Source organism: Papaver somniferum, chromosome 5 (assembly GCF_003573695.1).
Source record: "Papaver somniferum cultivar HN1 chromosome 5, ASM357369v1, whole genome shotgun sequence".
Classification (NCBI taxonomy): Eukaryota; Viridiplantae; Streptophyta; class Magnoliopsida; order Ranunculales; family Papaveraceae; genus Papaver; species Papaver somniferum.
Genome location: NC_039362.1, coordinates 176,103,623 through 176,122,169, shown reverse-complemented (window position 1 = coordinate 176,122,169; position 18,547 = coordinate 176,103,623). Strand labels below are relative to the sequence as shown.

Below are 18,547 nucleotides of genomic sequence, written 5' to 3'. Positions count from 1 at the left end.
AGCTTTTTTTGCCTATGTCGTCATCTGGAAACATCACACCATCTGGTCACAATCACAACTCCCTCAGATAATGTTAACCTAAGAATTGTTGTTGTAATGGTGAAAACCTAAATCCAACCTTACACAAAAAAAAAAGCAGAAGATCTAAAACAAACTATCAACTAAACTGAAGACCTCTCCTCGGATTCGTCCAGAAAAGGACAGATCCGATGAGAGAATTAGATTTCGGCGCTAGGGTACTTGGAGGGGGAGAAAGGGTAGCAGAGAGGTGGAGAGAGAATATTACGAACGAAGCTTCTTTTATAGACCAACTAGAGTATTGGGCACTTGCGGTTGTTCGTTTTATGAACAAAACAATAAAACCATTTCAAATTTTGACTTTTCAACACTATCGACATATTACAATTTTCTTGTCTTTTTAGACCAAAGGGAAAATTGTATTAACATTTAAAACTCAACGAAAAGATGAGAATCATGGAACAAAGAATTACAAATCATCAGCCGGCTCCAGCGGCAGCATCTCAGTTACAAACCAAAATACTCAAAGAAAAGCCATCAAACAGCTTTGTGTTCGTAGACCAAATAAATAAAGTACATTTTACAAGCTGATTATTAGAAATGAATCATTTCACTTACTGACATCATCTTCCAATATACATGGAGATATTTGTCATACTTGTCGCCAAGCTAGATCCATCAGTGGAACTAAATGGTACGCTATACAGATCCACATCCACTGGCTCAGGTGGTAAGTTTGTCATTCCAACGTTGGGGTTTGGTTGATGATTCCATCCAGAAGGTTCTAACCTCATCAGACCTTGAAGATCTGCTGCTATTTGCTGCATGCTAGGCCTATCTTCACCCTTTAATTTGAGACATTTCCTCGCCAACTCTGTCACAGCAAGGATTTGCTCCAGGTTCCCATCTTTTGCAACTCGATCATCGATAAGTTCGAGAACATTGATATCTTCTTCTAGTGAAGTGAAGTATGTTGCAAGATTTACTTGTTCTCCAGGTCTTTCAAAACAAATGGGTTGTTTACCTGTTAAGAGTTCAACAAGAACTACACCAAAACTATAAACATCACTTTTATCCGTTAGTTGACTTGTGTTGTAGTAATCTGGATCCAAATACCCTAAGGTCCCTTGGACTAGTGTTTTTACATGAGTTTGATCTAGTGGAACCAACCTCGACGCTCCAAAGTCTGAAACTTTTGCTGTGTAATTTTCTTCCAGTAATATATTGGTAGACTTTATATCCCTATGAATGATGGGTGGAGACGCGGCAGAATGCAGATACGCAACTGCACTTGCAGTTTCAAAGGCAATCCTCAAACGAATTTCCCAAGTCAACGGGGACGTCTCAGCAGCACCCTTGTAATGGATATGTTGGTAAAGGGTACCACAAGATACGTACTCGTAAACAAGCAAGGGAACTTCAGTTTCTAAACAACAACCGAAGAGCTTCACCACGTTCCGGTGATTAATTTGAGATAAAATAATTAACTCATTTACGAATTGCTCGATCTGGGTTTGCTCAACTGTATTAGACTTTTTAATGGCGACTATACGGTTATCTGACATAGTTCCCTTGTAAACTGTACCATGGCCGCCTCGCCCAAGAACTTGACTCTCGTCGTATTTGTTAGTTGCCATTTCTAATTCTTCAGATGTGAAAAGTTTTGTAGCTTCTACACCACTGTCGAGGGAAGATAACTGTTCTCTCAACAATAATCCCCCATTTTTCTCAAAGAATTTCTTTTTAAGTCTTTTTATCATTCGCTTCCTCATGCTTAAGAATAATAAGACCCCAACAACAGATACAAAAACAAACCCCAATCCAAAACCTATACCGACATAAAAAAGTTTCATACTGTATTATATTTTGTACCTGATAGAGAAAAGCAATAAATTTATGAATGTTAGCATTATAAGCAAAGAAATTACCGAGCACGACCATTAATACAGGAAATTCTTTTTTTTCTTGTTTCTCTTTTGTTTCTTCTTTTTGAAAAATGCAGCCACTGCCGTTTTTCCACCCATCTCCTATGCCGCCGACTGGACAAGAACAATTGTAAGCTCCAATTGTTTTTGTACAAATTCCTATGCAAGGATTGCTGTTTTTATCCTCACACTTGTTCACTTCTGTTAATTATCAAGATGTTTGCAGCATCAGTATAATCGAAATTCACAAATGGCCTATATTAATGTATACACTGAAAAGAAGTTATAAAAACATTAGACACACATATACATACCTTTGCATCCAGGACTAAGGTAAGGATTTCCCTCGTAACCATCATTGCAAATGCAACGGTGTCCACCATTTTTTACTTCGTCGGTACAATTACTATTAGCCTGCTGGCATACATAAGCTGTTAAATTAGATTTTGCTTCTCCACAAGTCTTGTATCCTATGGCCCAATCGAGTACCACCGGTATGACCTTATCCTCATATTTTTTGGATATTTGTGTGGCGTCTAGAGTAAGATCCTCGGAATCAAATGCATACTTTCCTGTCTCAGCCAGTATGGCAAAGCTGTTAAAATTGTTTGTGCTCTTGGTACCAGTTCCCATCACAGCCACACCAATTGACTCCAGATCCCTTGGAACGTCTGTCTGGCAGCACCCACTGCCACTGCAAGATCCATCTCTGCTGATACTCTCACAGCTTGATTGACACTCCTTTCTTGCGATACCCTTTGGCCCTATGACATCAACGGTGAAAACAGCAACTAAGCCGCAGCCAATCCCATATAACTTGTTTCCTGTAAATGATACCATAAATGGGGTATCAGACAAGTTGAGAAAATTCAGCCCACTTTTATTAAAAGAATTCTTCAATTCAAGATGATCAGGGTCGATAGGACTCTTGAAGGGGCGACCATTGAACTCGGTGAAGGAGTTTCTGATGCGAACTTCTGTATCTGATATGCTTAAAATTTCAAAATAATCAGTTGCATTCATAAAAGGTTTAGGAGGATCGTAAGAATGATCACAGATGATGTTATACATGATATGAGCATCACCATTTCCGTGTGTACCAATCATGGAGCACTCTTTACCTATACCAAATGGGTATGGAATGGTAACGTTCCCACATTTCGATTGGCAACCGGGTTTCGCCTGCATGAGTTCAGCAGATGATGACAACGATGATATAGATACCACCACATAAAAGATCACAATACGAAGGAATAACGGTAGTTGGGGGGGAAACATTTTCATTTCCTCCCTACTATTCAAAACTTATTCCTACCTTATAATGAAGGCATTTGTAGCAATGACTCAAAATAGAATTACTAATTAAAATGGTGTATTTCCTTTGGTAGAATCTTGCAACAAAAATGGTGTATTTCCTTATATATAGTTGCCTTAATTCCAAGATTAAGTAAACGAGAAGAAGTCTTCCATATGTAGAAGACATGTATACGATTACTGGCCGGATATTAATTTCTCGATAGCGCGTGGAGATGCAACTTACATAGTACTTGAAATGGTGTATTGTGTTTCATATTTTGATATAGTCAAGGGGCAACTGCTTTGGAAGACATGTATACGATTAATGGTTACTAATCAAGGGGCAACTGCTTTGGAAGATAAGGTTACTAATTGTTTTTCTCGATATATGGAAGACAATTTTAGCAATGACTCAAAATAGAATTATACTAATTCTGAAATGACTCATGAGTGAACTTTCTTTGATACTGTCTTTGTACATATCCTCTTTTCAAGAAAAAAAGAAGTATTTAATATTGGTATATCCGTATACAGCACTAATAGCAGTATCGGGAACATATTTATATGGAAGACATGTATGCCATTACTGGTTACTAATCAAGTGGCCGTTGTTTGAATGTTTATTGCTCGACAGCCTGAAGATGCGATACTTGAAATGGTGTATTGTCTTTCATATTGGTATAGTAGTGTGCGGCACATAATATTGGAAACATGTATACCATTACTGGTTAATTATCAAGTGGCATTTGTTTTAATTTGAAAGGTCACGTAGCTAATTAAGTTGAATTTTTCTTGCGCAACAATGCGGAGATGTTGCTATTACGAATACAGGTTTCAACAGGATTTCTTACGAGTTTTTTTTTTTTTTTTTTTTGACAAAAAAGGGCAAATTCAATAGAAAAACTGTTAATCACGAAAACAGTGCATCTTAGTTACAAAACAAAGTATCCCAATAAAATAAACCACCAAACCGCTTTGTGTTCCAAGGCCGATTAAACAAAGTGCATTTTACACAAACAATAAGCTGATTATCATAAAAAATATCAGATATTAATGAATCATTCCGCTTACGGACATCATCTTCCAATATACATTGAGATATTTGTCATACTTGTCGCCAAGCTAGATCCATCAGTGGAACGAAATGGAACACTATACAGATCCACATCCACTAGGCTCAGGGGGTAAGTTTGTGGTTCCTATGTTGTGGATTGGTTGATGATTCCATCTAGCTGGCTGTAACCTTATCAAACCTTCAAGATCTTCCGCTATTTCCAAGATGAAGCTTGGTCAGTGAGCTGAAGTTTATTTAAAAGACATTAAACTTTTTATGATATATGTCAATCTATGCATGCATTTTATAACAGGCATATTTTGAAAAATAAAACAAGTGTCTCTGTTCAAAATTATGGATTGTTCTTTACGTGTTGATTGTGTCCTGAAACTTATTTACTCGAGATTGACGAAAAGCAAATGGTTGACACTTGACAGTTTTTCTATTTTTGGTAAACTCTGACGTCAATGAATCCGATAAGTCAGAATATCTGATGTTCTGGTAGCCCATGTTGCATCACTAAGCTATCCTCGTCATCGGTCATCTCATGGAGACAACTACGCTGAATTATGCATCCAACAACAGGATCCTATCGGCAGGCAGCAATAGAAGTCACATAGAAATGCAGCTCAAGTCATAAATCAGCATTGACACTTGATGCAGTAAACTACGTGTAGTTTAATTTGTTGGTATTCACATGAAACACTAATAAATATTTTTAACACAATATGGAGCAATAGTAATTCGAGAATACACTCAAGAATAATAGCAAACTCCTTAAGAATTAGGAAGTGCTTGAATAACTGAATCGTTAGTCAAACGAAAGGCATCTCTACTTCACACTTTTTTTTAGTTTATTTGTTTTGTTGTTAGACTTTATTAATTCTACATTATGTTGTAGGGATTCTAAGTCTTCTTTTATTGTTTATGGATTGTAGGATTCCTAAAGAGCATCCTAGCAGCATATATGAGAGAGCTGATCCAATTGCTGAGGAGTCAAAAGCTGAACCAAATGATTGCGTTCATATGCGAATTGACATTTATTCAAGGATTAGGAAGAACTTTAGCTAAAACAAGATTATCTGAGACCTCAAGAAAGAATCTTGACATACTAGTATTGTTTTCCATGTGTCAGAGCTAGACCAGGTCATTCACCTTCCTAGTTAAAATTTACTCCTTGCTTCATGTCACATATGATTGCCTTTCGGTTCAACTTTATATGATCAAGCTATACCATATAAGTTTGAACTAATAAGTTATAGAATTAAGTTTGACTACTTCCCTTTTCAGTTGAGTAAGAATTACAAGTATTGTAAGAAAAACTTGTCACATGTTAATTTGTGTATGTAACTAACCATATTTTTTTTGAGTGTCCCTTTGCTCTTCAAATATGGGATTTCTTTTTAGATTGTGCAGGAAAGCCAAGAATTATCCATAGCACAGTCAGGGAGTTGAAATCCAGCTGGGATTGTCGGGACCTCTCCATTAAAGGAAAAGAAATTTGGAAGCCATTGCCTACAAACATTCTCTGGTCTATTTGGAACGAGCACAATGCAAGGACCTTCACAGACAAATCAAAGGAAGTTGTCGATCTTATAACGTCTGTTAAGCTTCAAACTTATTATTGGGCTTGTACTGACCTTGCTTTGTAGGTGTCACTTCAGATGACATAGTTGTAAATTGGAAAGAAAAACTTTTCCAACCTAGTGTTGTCGGGTGAGGGTGGTGTGATGTGAACCTTGCTTTCTTGTTCGAGGTTCTTCTTTTTTATCAGCTTGTTGTTGAGGGTTGGGAGGTGTTTCCTGCCTCCTTGTTGTTGTCTTTTGTATCTTTTTTCTCTCTTTTATTAAATCTTCTTTTTACCGAGAAAAAAAAAATTGTGTATGTAACTGTCTAAAGACTTGTCACATGTACAACTAAATATATAAGTCGGAAATAATCTGTTTGATGAGAATTGTCTTGTTTCCTGTGGATCTTTTCCATCCAGATATTGTGAATGCAGTGCAACACTGATTCCGCATGCAACTACGACTTACCTGCACCATCTAGCTAATATTTGATTTAGCAGAGGCAATAATTTCACAAAGGTACAGAATCAGGAAATCGAGTTTAAGAACTTTGATCATTTTACCATCTCCAATCTCCCATTTGTAATATTTTTGTATGTTGTCCACATCTTCCAAAATTCCTTTTCATAACCAAGAATTAGTTTTTTTTGGTCATGTATCTATTATGATGATAAGATCATTGTTGAAGTGATTAGCTTTGATGGTGGTAGTCTATAGTAAATCAGGTTCACAAATCACTGCAAGTAATTCTAGTTATCATGGAAGTGTTGAAGAATTTCATATTTCTAAAACCAATCCCACCCAACTCCTTTGGTTTACACGCACTACTCCATGCAATGTAGAACAAACCCCTTTGGTTTTTTATGGTCCTTATTCCAGAGAAAATTTCTTTGGATTTTATCAATCTCTTCTTAGGAATCTTGAAGCAGTTCATCTGGAATATGCTTGAGGTGGAGGTGGCATTATTTATCATAGTAGCTCTGCCATTTGGAGATATATTTTCACTTTTCCATCCAACTAACCTGAATTTTAGCTTGTCAATGCAGAGCTTGAAAGCTTGTAATTTGCACTTGTTAGTGAATAAGGGAGAACCCCAAGTATTTATCTTTAGGATCTTTTCGTTGACTTGCATGAAAGTACTGATGGTGTTAGCAACATAAGGATCAGTATTCCTGCTAAAGAAGATACTAGATTCGGAGAAGTTAATCATTTGAACAGAAGAAGTACTAAATTTGCTAAAGATATTAACCATATTGGTGCAATCCTGCACGTTAGCTTTGTAGAAAACCAAGAAGTCATTAGCAAATAGAAGATGATTGATAGAAGGAGAATGAGTGCAAATTCTAGTTTCATGAATGAGATCATAATGTCCAGCTTGCATTAAGTTTCTGGATAGAGCTTCCAAACAAAAAACAAAAAAGCTATGGAGATAGAGGGTTTCCTTGTGACCTCTAGAAGGTTTGAAGAATTCTCATGAGCTTCATTCACCAAGATAGCCAGATTAGAAGTTGATATGCACTAGTGGATAATATTGCACCGTTTATCACTAAATCCCATTTTTTTCTTCATAATAGCCAGGAGAAGGCTCTAATTTTCTCTTCCAAAAGCCTTAGCTATATCAATTCCCATCAACCCTTTATCACCCTTCTTTCCGTATCTTGTGTTCATATGATGGATTATTTCATGTGCTATGACTATCTTATCAGAAATTTATCTTCCATGGATAAAGGAAGATTGAAATGGGGATATGAATTTGGGTAGAATAGGTTTAAGTCTATTTGAAATGAGTTTGGAGATAATTTTATAGATGGTGTTCCATAAAGATATATGTCTAATGTGGACAAGACTGGTTGGGGAATCGGTTTAGGGTATAAGGGAGATGAAGGTAGCATTTATTTCAGTTAGAATGAAGCCAAAGGTGAAAATGTTTGAACCATGTTAACCAAGTCATTTCCAACTATATCTCAGTTGGCTTGAAATAAATTTTGTGGGAAACCATTTGGGCCAGGGGCTTTATCTCCTTCCATACTGAATAACACATTTTTTGACTTCCAACGCATCAAGTGTGGATATGAGATGTTCATTTTCAGCTTGTTTGGTATGAGGTTGATGAGGTCAGAATTTAACGTTATAGGATCAGCAGTGGCCATTTTTTTTGAAGTGATCTGTGAAACATGCTGAGATCTCAGAGATGTCAGTTATCGAATCTCCCTTGTCATTCTGAATAACATCAATCTTATTTCTTCTCATCCTTTTTCTAACAGAATCATGAAAAAATTTGGTGTTTCTATCCTTATGTTTTTTGAAAATTAAAGTTTGTAAATACTAAGCAAATTTTCCAAAACATTCTGAAAACGAAGCATCTCAAACTTCTTAAAAAGGGTAAACACCAAGTAAAAGGAAGATGTATGGCCTCATTCAAAACAGTTACAACTATCCAGTCCTTATTGCAGAAAACTCTAATAGTCCCTCCGTCCCACTATTAGATGACCTAGTTCAAGTTTGCACAATATTTAAGGAAAGGAATAAAAAGGGGTATTTGTTAAGTATTTTTTTATAATTATCCCTTATGGATAATATTTTGTAAAATTTAAAATTGATTTATCTCTCAAAATATACCATAGATTTTCGTAAACTTTGTATCATTGAAAAGCATTTTAAAACACCTACGCAACGAATATAAACATGAATATCAAATTATGCATATTTCTTATACTACCGATAATCAATCAAAAGGATAATTTTAGAAATATTCCTTGTTTAATGAGATAGGTCAACTAATAGTGGGACAAAATTTTAATCTAAGTAGGTCATCTAATAATAGGACGGAGGGAGTATTTCCTTGAAGCCAAGTACTCCAACAAATGACCATAAAAATCATGTTCCAAATTTTGATGTTATTCCTTACATTGTTGAGACTAAGAGTGCTTCCAAGATAAATAATGTCGAAGACAAAGGTTAAATTTCTCTTGCGGAATTTCAAAATGTATATCCAGTTTATAAACCAACTAGGTTTGTACGTGCGAAATTGACAGCCCAGATCGTTAGGTTTTCAAGAAGTCCCTTTTTGAATTGTGGAAATTGAATAAATTAAAAACCCTAGCTTCATATATTAAAAAAACCCACATATATATGAACTAAAACGTGAAAAACTCTATTTGTGATTACAGTTTTTTGTACATGAAGAGAAAACTTGAGAAAGAAATAGAATGGAGAATTAGGGTTTTGTAGCAAAGCTAGTACCTTTTTCAGTAAAAATCGTACCTACAAAGTAAAACAAAACAACAAAATCATGTTAGGGTTTACAAATGGAGAATAAGATTTTGTTGATTCGAATAAAAATATTGAAAAAAATAAAAATTATGATTCTCAGTATAATCATTGAAAAACTAACATAATGAAATCACACTCTTTCGAATCGTTAGTTCTTGCAGCATAACGAAATACAAATGGATTGTCTATACATTGCAATTTTTTTGTCCTTTTTGAGAGCAAAGGGAAAATTTTATCAAAATTTAACATTACTACTCGGGAAAAAAATAAGACATCAAAAGACTGTTTTCCTATACCAATTAAACAAAGTGCATTTTACATAAATAATAAGCTGATTATCATTGCAAATATTAGAAATAAATCAGTTCACTCACCGACATCATCTTCCAATATACATTGAGATATTTGTCATACTTGTCGCCAAGCTAGATCCACCAGTGGAACTAAATGGTACACTATACAGATCCACATCCACTGGCTCAGGTGGGAACTTTGTCGTTCCAACGTTGCGGTTTGGTCCAGGTTCTAACATTATCAAACCTTGAAGATCTGCTGCTACTTGCTGCATGCTAGGCCTATCTTCACCCTTTAATTTTAGACATTTCCTCGCCAACTTTGTCACAACAAGGATTTGGTCCATGTTCCCATCTTTTGCAACTCGAGCATCGATAATTTCGAGAACATTGATGTCTTTTACTAATGAAGTGAAGTATGTTGGAAGATTTACTTGTTCTCCCGGTCTTTCGAAACAAATTGGTCGCTTACCTGTTAAGAGTTCTATAAGAACTACACCGAAACTGTAAACATCACTTTTATCCGTTAATTGACTTGTGCTGTAGTAATCTGGATCCAAATACCCTAAGGTCCCTTGGACTAGTGTTTTGACATGAGTCTGATCTAGCGGAATCAACCTCGATGCTCCAAAGTGTGAAACTTTTGCTGTGTAATTTTCTTCCAGTAATATATTGGTAGACTTTATATCCCTGTGAATGATAGGTGGAGACGCAGCAGAGTGCAGATACGCAATTGCACTTGCAGTTTCAAAGGAAATCCTCAAACGAATATCCCAAGTCAGCGGGGAGATATCAGCAGCACTCTTGTAATAGATATGTTGGTAAAGGGTACCACAAGATACGTACCCGTAAACAAGCAAGGGAATTTCAGTTTCCAGACAATAACCTAAGAGCTTCACCACGTTCCGGTGATTAATTTGAGATAAAATAATTACCTCATTTACGAATTGCTCAATTTGATTTTGCTCAACTGTATTAGATTTCTTAATGTCGACTATATGATTATCTGACAGCGTTCCTTTGTAAACTGTACCATGGCCGCCTCGCCCGAGAACTTGACTCTCGTCGTATTTGTTAGTTGCAATTTCTAATTCTTCAGATGTGAAAAGTTTTGTCGATTCTACGCCACTGTACGCCACTGTCGAGGGAAGATAATTGTTCTCTCAACAATAATCCCCCATTTTTCTCAAAGAAATTCTCTTTAAGTCTTTTTAGCATTCGCTTTCTCATGATTAAGAATAATAAAACCCCGGCAACAGAAACAAAAACAAACCCCAATCCAAAACCTAAATCGACATAAGTAAGTCACATGTTATATTTATACTTAGAGAAGAAATAATAGATTTTTGAACATTAGCAGTATAAGAAAGGAATTTACCGAGCACGACCATTAATACAGGAAATTCTTTTTTTCCTTTTTCTCTTCTTTTTCTTCTTTCTGAAAAGTGCAGCCACTGCCGTCTTTCCTCCCATCCCCTGTGCCACCGATTGGACAAGAACAGTTGTAACCTCCAATTGTTTTTGTACAAATTCCTTCCCAAGGATTGTTGTTTTTATCCTCGCACCTATTCACTTCTGTTGATTTTCAAGATGTTTTGTAGCATCAGTATAATCGAAATTCACAAATGGATCATACTAATGTAAACACATAAGTATATACTCCCTTTGTTTCTTAAAGACCATTGTTGGAACAAAGGAGAATATTTGGTTTCTCTATTTATGACTGGCTTACACTGCAAGAAAATATTTTCTAGATATGTTGCTATCTATACGAATATGTGGCATGTATAGGATATATATATACACTTCTTGTAAAACCTCCATTTATAATAAGAAAACCCTAATCATTCTTCTCCTGTGGACGTAGGCTATAGCCGAACCACGTTAAAGTGTGTTTCATTTTTAATCTGTTTTAGTTAACTGCATAACATCTTATGCAGATCCAATATTGACTGCATAACATCTTATGCATACAGCATAACACCTTATGCATACCAACATGGTATCAGGGGATCGTTAACGATCCTGGCCGTTTCTCTGTAATCAAGTTTTTTGTTTCTCTGTGTGTTTACTATGGCACAATCAGATCATAATACTAGTTTGCGTTTAACCTCTGTCTTGCTGAATGATGTCAATTATGTAAGCTGGTCTAGGGCTGCTGCTCTTGCTCTTGGGGGTAAAAGAAAATCTGGGTATATTGGTGAGAATAGTACCTGTCCAGATGCTAAGGATCCAAAGTATGAAGATTGGATTGCCGATGATAAACTTGTTCGCACGTGGCTTCTTCAGTCGATGGAACCACATATTTCGGAAATCTTCTCGTTCTCAGAATCTGCAAAGGATTTGTGGATGTCTGTTGCTAGTCTGTATGGCTTACTACGCCTGTTTCCAACCGCCAAGTTTGGATTATTGATTCAGGAGCTACAGATCATATGGAAAATGATCCTTCGTCCGTTCATGCATTTATTCGCAGCTCTCATAAAAACGTGTCAGTTGCTAATGGCTCTACTGTTCCTGTGATGGGCAGTGGGAAAGTGCATTTTTTTCCAGATTGTCCGCCATCTAATGCACTTGTTGTTCCATCGTTTCCTACTCAGTTGTTATCTGTTGGTCAAATCACTAATTCTCTGAATTGTGATGTTACATTTACCCCTACCCCGGTCATCTTTCAGGATCGAAAAACGAAGAAGACGATTGGTAGAGGAATCTTTTCTCATGGATTGTACCTGTTACGTTCTAGTGACATGGCATGTCTCACCAAAGATCTACTCCGCAGTTCCTTTATCATAAAAGACTTGGACATCCTTCTAGTCGTGTTTTGTCTAGGATTTTTCCCACATTTTCTGTCCAGACTCAAGTCTGTGATGTTTTTCAGTTTTCTAAACAATCTCGTTTTCCATTTCCTAATTCTGTGACTCGTGCTACAATGCCTTTTGAATTAATTATTCTGATTTATGGGGCCCTGCTCCAATTGATGCTTATGATGGGTATAAGTATTTTGTTATCTTTATAGATGATTGGTCACGTGCTACATGGATCTATTTACTCAAATCCAAAACTGAAGTTTCATCTATATTTGCGGATTTTCATTGTATGATACGCAACCAATTTGATGCACAGGTTAAAATCTTTAGATCAAATAATGGCACTGAGTTTGTCAAAGGCACTCTTCCAGGTTATTTGCGTAGCCATGGTAATATCCATCAAACTAGCTGTGTTGGTACTTCACAGCAAAATGGTGTTGCTGAACGGAAACTACGTCATATTCTGGAAACTACTCGTGCTCTTATGATTCAGATGCATGTTCCAAAGAAATTATGGTCTCATGGTTCTCTGAAGGCCACTTATTTGATCAATCGTCTGCCTAGTCGTGTGCTTGAGTTCAAATCTCCATTAGAGGTTTTGAAACGTCATCAGCCTGGCATTTCTCATCTCAGAGTTTTCGGTTGTGTCTGTTACGTACATTTACAGGCAAAGCATCGTGATAAACTGGATTCACGGGCAACTAAATGTGTGTTCTTTGGTTATTCATCTACAAAGAAAGGTTATATTTGTTATCATCCACCCACTAGAAAGCTACATATTTCTCGTGATGTTGTATTTGATGAAGCAGTGGCTTACTTTCAGTGTGATTCTGGCAGTCGGTCTCAAGGGGAATGTTACACAGATTTGGCACCACTTCCAGTTATTACTAAGATACCTACTGCAACAGATTCCCACAGAGATAATGGTGGTGGGGTAGAGTTGGTGGACTTACCTAATGCAGTGTTGGATGTGCATAATGAAGCAGTTCATGAAGAAGCTTCAGACAATAATGTTAGTGTTACTGATGATAATACAGGATTACAAGATGTGCCGCATCAAGTTCCAGAATCTGAGGTTATGTTTCCACAAGATCATCAACCAGTGGTACCAATTGTCAGAACCTCAAGTCGTGAGAAGAAGGCTCCAGAGAAATACAAAGATTTCTTTACATATCATTCCGCTGCGTATCCTATACAAGCACATTTAACTTATGATCATGTAGGTTCTTCACACTCTGCATTTCTAAGTGCTATATCCAGTCATCAAGAACCTAAAAACTACAATGAAGAAAAGTCTAATCCAAAATGGAAGGCACCAATGGAGAATGAGTTACGTGCCTTAGATGTAAATAATACATACACTATTGTCAAGTTGCCTCAAATCGCATCAAATCCCACCTTTCATGAGCGTACAAAGCACATAGAAGTGGATTGTCATTTTGTTAGAAAGAAGGTATTGGCCAAAGTAATATGCACTCCCTTCGTTCGTAGTCATCAACAACTGGCAGATGTTTTTACTAAGGGTTTACCTGTCAAGCAATTCAATGGAATTCTATCCAAGTTGGGCTCCATTGATATCTTCGCACCAACTTGAGGGGGAGTGTTGGAACAAAGGAGAATATTTGGTTTCTCTATTTATGACTGGCTTACACTGCAAGAAAATATTCTCTAGATATGTTGCTATCTATACGAATATGTGGCATGTATAGGATATATATATATACACTTCTTGTAAAACCTCCATTGATAATAAGAAAACCCTAATCATTCTTCTCTCGTGGACGTAGGCTATAGCCGAACCACGTTAAACTGTGTTTCCTTTTTAATCTGTTTTAGTTAACTGCATAACATCTTATGCAGATCCAATGTTGACTGCATAACATCTTATGCATACCGCGTAACACCTTATGCATACCAACAACCATCCTCTATTCTATTTTAGTCTGTTTCAAAATTGTGTCCAACTTCTGTTTATAGTCATATTTTTCCAATAAACTCTCTAATATACCATTAAAGTTTTATATTCATAAATTCTTTCTTAATGGCCCAATCTAAAATATTAATGAGATTTGTATAATTAAGGAAACAAATATATCATTCATTCCTTTTAGCTTTCTTTTTTTATTTTCTATTTACAATCACATAACAATTTTTGGTAGTTTTATTACTAACATTTTTATCCAAATAAATTAGACAAGTAACTAAGGATATGCATGTAAGCTACTACGATCTCCTTAATATTTTGACAAAATCAAAACGGACTGTCTTTTAGAAACGGAGGGAGTAATACATACCTTTGCACCCAGGACTAAGGTAAGGATTTCCCTCGTAACCTTCGCGGAAAATGCAGCGGTGTCCACCATTTTTTACTTCGTCGGTGCAATTGGTATTATCCTGGCATACATAAGCTGTTAAATTAACTTTTGCTGCTCCACAAGTCTTCCATCCTATAGCCCAATCGAGCACCACCGGTATGACCTTATCCTCATATTTCTTAGATATTTGTGTGACATCCAGAGTAAGATCCGCTGAATCAAACGTAAACTGGTCTACCTCAGCCAGTATGGCAAAGCTGGTAAAAGTGGTTGTACTCTTAGTAGCAGTTTCCAACACAGCCATACCAATTGACTCCAAATCCCTTGGAACGTCTGTCTGGAAACACCCACTGCCACTGCAAGATCCATCTTTGCTGATATTCTGACAGCTTGATTGACACTCCTTTATTCCGACACCCCTTGGCCCTACGACGTCAACGGTAAAAACAGCAAGTAAGCCGCAGCCAACCCCATATATCTTATTTCCTGTATATGATACCATAAATGGGGTCTTAGGTAAGCCGAGATAACGCAGTCCACTTTTATTAAATGATTTCCTAAATTCAAGATGATCAGGCTCCATAGGACTCTTGAAGGGGACACCATTGAACTCAGGCGAAGGAGTTTCTGATGCGAACTTCTTTCTCTGATATACTTAAAATTTCAAGATGATTAGTTGAATTTATGAAAGGTTTAGGAGGATCATAAGAATGATCACAGATGATGTTATACGAGATATGAGCATCACCATTCGCTTCCGTGCCAATCATGGAGCACTCTTTACCTATACCAAATGGGTATGGAATGGTAACGTTCCCACATTTCGATTGGCAACCAGGTTTTGCTTGCATGAATTCAGCAGATGATGACAATGATGATATAGATACCACCACATAAAAGGTCACAATATGAAGGAATAACGGTAGCTGTGGGGGAAACATTTTCATTTCCTTCCTACTATTCAAAATTTATTCCTACCTTATATATAGTGTTTCTCTATATATTAATTGAAGACATTTTTAGCAATGACTCAAAATAGAATTAATAATTTAAATGGTTTATTGTCTTTGCACAAATCCTCTTTTTTCTTAATTGCAAGATTAAGTAATCGAGAAGATCAAGTCGGGAGCATCTGTAGAAGACATGTAAACCATTACTGGCCGGATATGATTACACTATTGGTATATAATAGTGTCGGGAGCATCCGTAGAAGACATGTAAACCATTACTGGCCGGATATGATTACACAAAATTGATTAAAAAGACCAAAATCAACAATTCATGGATGAAAAAGATATGTGAAATTTGATACTGTTTAAATGGACAAAAATATAAAAGCCAGGATGTAAACACTTTCATCCTACCCATTTTGAAATACTTTTTCTTAATTTTAATTTACATCATGATGCATCCAGTTTCATCCTCCTTCTTTTTTAAGTTTAAGACAGAATGAATCCAGTTTCATTCTTGCTATTTCTTTGGTGTCCATTTCACACATACTAATTTTTACTCGTCCATTTGAACAATGTTATAAAAATATTTGGACAAATGACCCATTTTCTGATATTATTATTAATTAAGTGGCAGTATTGTTTCAATTAAAAGATTAAGTAACTTGAATGTTTTTAGCTCGATAGGGCGTGGAGATGCGACTTATATAGTTCTTGACATGGTGTATTGTGTTTCCTATTGATATAGTCCTGTACGGCACATAATATTGAAGACATGGATACCAATAATCAAGGGGTGATTGCTTTGGGAGATAAGGTTAGTAATTGTTTTTCTCGATATATGGAAGACATTTTTAGCAATGACTCAAAATATAATTATACTAATTGTGAAATGACTCATAAGTGAATCGTCTTTGATATTGTCTTTGTACATATCCTCTTTTCAAGAAAAAAAGAAGTCTTTAATATTGGTATATCCGTATATAGCAGTATCGGGAACACATATATATATAGAAGACATGTATGCCATTACTGGTTACTAATCAAGTGGCCGTCGTTTGAATGTTTATTTCTCGACAGCCTGAAGATGGGATGAAATGGTGTATTGTTATTCATATTGGTAGTTGTATACCATTACTGGTTAATTATCAATTGGCATTTGTTTTAATTTGAAAGGTCACGTAGCTGATCAAATTGAATTTTTCTTGCGCAACAACGCGGAGGTGCTGCTTGTACCAAAACAGGTTTCGATAAGGTAGAAATTGACGTTTAGTCCCATTTTTGTTGGGCCTTAGACTCTTTAGTCCTTTCCTTCAAAGCCTAGTACCAGGAGATCCTAATTCACCAAATTTAAAACGGGTCAGTCTTTTTTTTTTACGATTCAATCCAAATCAATATTTTCCACAACCGAAAATACCCATCACTCATATTTCTTCTTCGTAATTCACTTTCTGTTTTTTCATTTTCCATCAACTGTCCCACGAAGAAAAAATCCTAATCATAATCTCTTCCAAATGAAATTTCAAACTCCAAACACAAATCTGGGAATCAAACAAACAATTGATTGGACTTGATTCGACTTGATTCGTTATCATCGATACGACGATACTTTTCTTTTTCGGGATACTTAATCTAGGGGAAAACTTGATGAGATTCAATTTCAACATTGAAGAGTTCATCTTTGAAAGCGATTGGAAAGATAAGTGTAACCTATTCTTATCATTTAGTTTGATCTCAACTATTAATTTATGAATCGATTTCAGAATTTTATGTACGATTTCGAAAACCTAAATATTTAGGTTTCATTTTTTTTCCTTGCTTAATTTGAAGATATTTGTGTTTCATGGATATCATGTACTTTGAGTAATTATGTGGTTCTTTTGATGATGGGAAATTTCGGATGTAGATTTGAATGAAATGTTGTTTCTGTGTGTTTGATTGATTTTATGAGCTTGGGGGTAAGAGGTTTATTTTTCATTTTGCCTTTGAAAATACTTAAATCTGGTGGAAATTCTAGAACAAAATTTGACAGAATGGAGTGGTGCTTGTGATTCATGCAGCTTGCATAAATGCGGATTTTTTTGTTAAATTGGAAATATTGGGTTTACAAAACGAGTCAAGAGGTTTTATTAGTAGTTTCAATTGCTTCAGATAGAGCATCCACTATAGTTTGTATTTTAAACGAGATAGGTTACCTTGAGCTGCCAAGAATATCCATGCATTATTTCTCATTATTAGGTCAAATGCAGCAAGATCACTTTTTTATTTATAAGACGTGTCTAGATTACTTTATATGACAATTAGTGGAGGTTTAGTCCACTTTGCATCAGTCATGAACACCGAGAATTTTAGGTGTGTGATTATTAATTAATGAACGAGTATAAAGATTCAATTATCTTGATAGGTTTTTGCATGTAGCATGAGACCGATTTATGTTTGTTTATAATTAATTCCACTGCCAGTGCGGCGTTAGCGAACATTGAATTAATAAAAAAAATTGCAGGTTTTTGATGTCAGTCCTCCATGTCTTTTTGGTTGTTCCATGATGAATTAGTACGAAGGCTTTGTGAGTCCAGATTGTATTTGTGCTATTTTTTCAGCGTGTTTAGTGTATTATGAGCGTAAGACTATTTTATATCAATGCCCTAGGTTTTTTAGAGCAAGTGGTTTCCGGATGTATGTACTTTTGTTACCTGATTGGAGAAACGATGCTAATACTCTTGTCACTTGTCAGATGAATTTAAAAGTGTTTTCCTAGCTACCTGTTTATGACTAGGTTAATACATCAAATGTTTTTTTTTCCTTAACATCTTTGATTTTCCATCATTTGTTTTTGATCACTTGTCATTTCAAATACTTGTTTTACTATTTTGTGCACATTTTTTTTTTGAGTTATTAATATGTACAAATTTAGAGAGACTTATCAAATGTTAGAGAAACCACTACTCCGAGTTCTTATCTCAATATACACATACTTTAAACACTTACTTTACTAGTTTGGGCACATTTTTTTTTTGAATTATCAATGTGTACATATTTGTACACATGTTG

The 18,547-nt window shown here is 35.8% G+C and overlaps 2 protein-coding genes across 2 annotated transcripts; both read right to left on the bottom strand.

The window, feature by feature from the left end:
* Positions 1 to 641: 641 nt before the first annotated feature.
* On the bottom strand, positions 642 to 3,227 carry LOC113280131 (wall-associated receptor kinase 1-like). The gene is made up of 2 exons (XM_026528789.1): positions 2,258 to 3,227; positions 642 to 1,846 (listed from the first exon to the last, which is right to left on the bottom strand). The coding sequence occupies exons 1-2, from the start codon at positions 3,225 to 3,227 to the stop codon at positions 642 to 644; spliced, it is 2,175 nt and encodes a 724-aa protein (XP_026384574.1).
* Positions 3,228 to 9,513: 6,286 nt separating this feature from the next.
* On the bottom strand, positions 9,514 to 10,900 carry LOC113280130 (putative wall-associated receptor kinase-like 16). Its single transcript, XM_026528788.1, has 2 exons — positions 10,825 to 10,900; positions 9,514 to 10,565 (listed from the first exon to the last, which is right to left on the bottom strand). The coding sequence occupies exons 1-2, from the start codon at positions 10,898 to 10,900 to the stop codon at positions 9,514 to 9,516; spliced, it is 1,128 nt and encodes a 375-aa protein (XP_026384573.1).
* Between the last annotated feature and the right edge of the window lie 7,647 nt (positions 10,901 to 18,547).

Excerpts from the sequence above, each read along its gene's own strand:
- LOC113280131 (XM_026528789.1), bottom strand. The coding sequence starts at position 3,227 with ATGAAAATGTTTCCCCCCCAACTACCGTTATTCCTTCGTATTGTGATC. Across the intron at positions 1,847-2,257 it reads CCTTAGTCCTGGATGCAAAG|GTTTTGGATTGGGGTTTGTT; the intron begins GTATGTATATGT and ends ATGTCGGTATAG.
- LOC113280130 (XM_026528788.1), bottom strand. The coding sequence starts at position 10,900 with ATGGGAGGAAAGACGGCAGTGGCTGCACTTTTCAGAAAGAAGAAAAAG. Across the intron at positions 10,566-10,824 it reads AAGGAAAAAAAGAATTTCCT|TGGCGTACAGTGGCGTAGAA; the intron begins GTATTAATGGTC and ends TTCCCTCGACAG.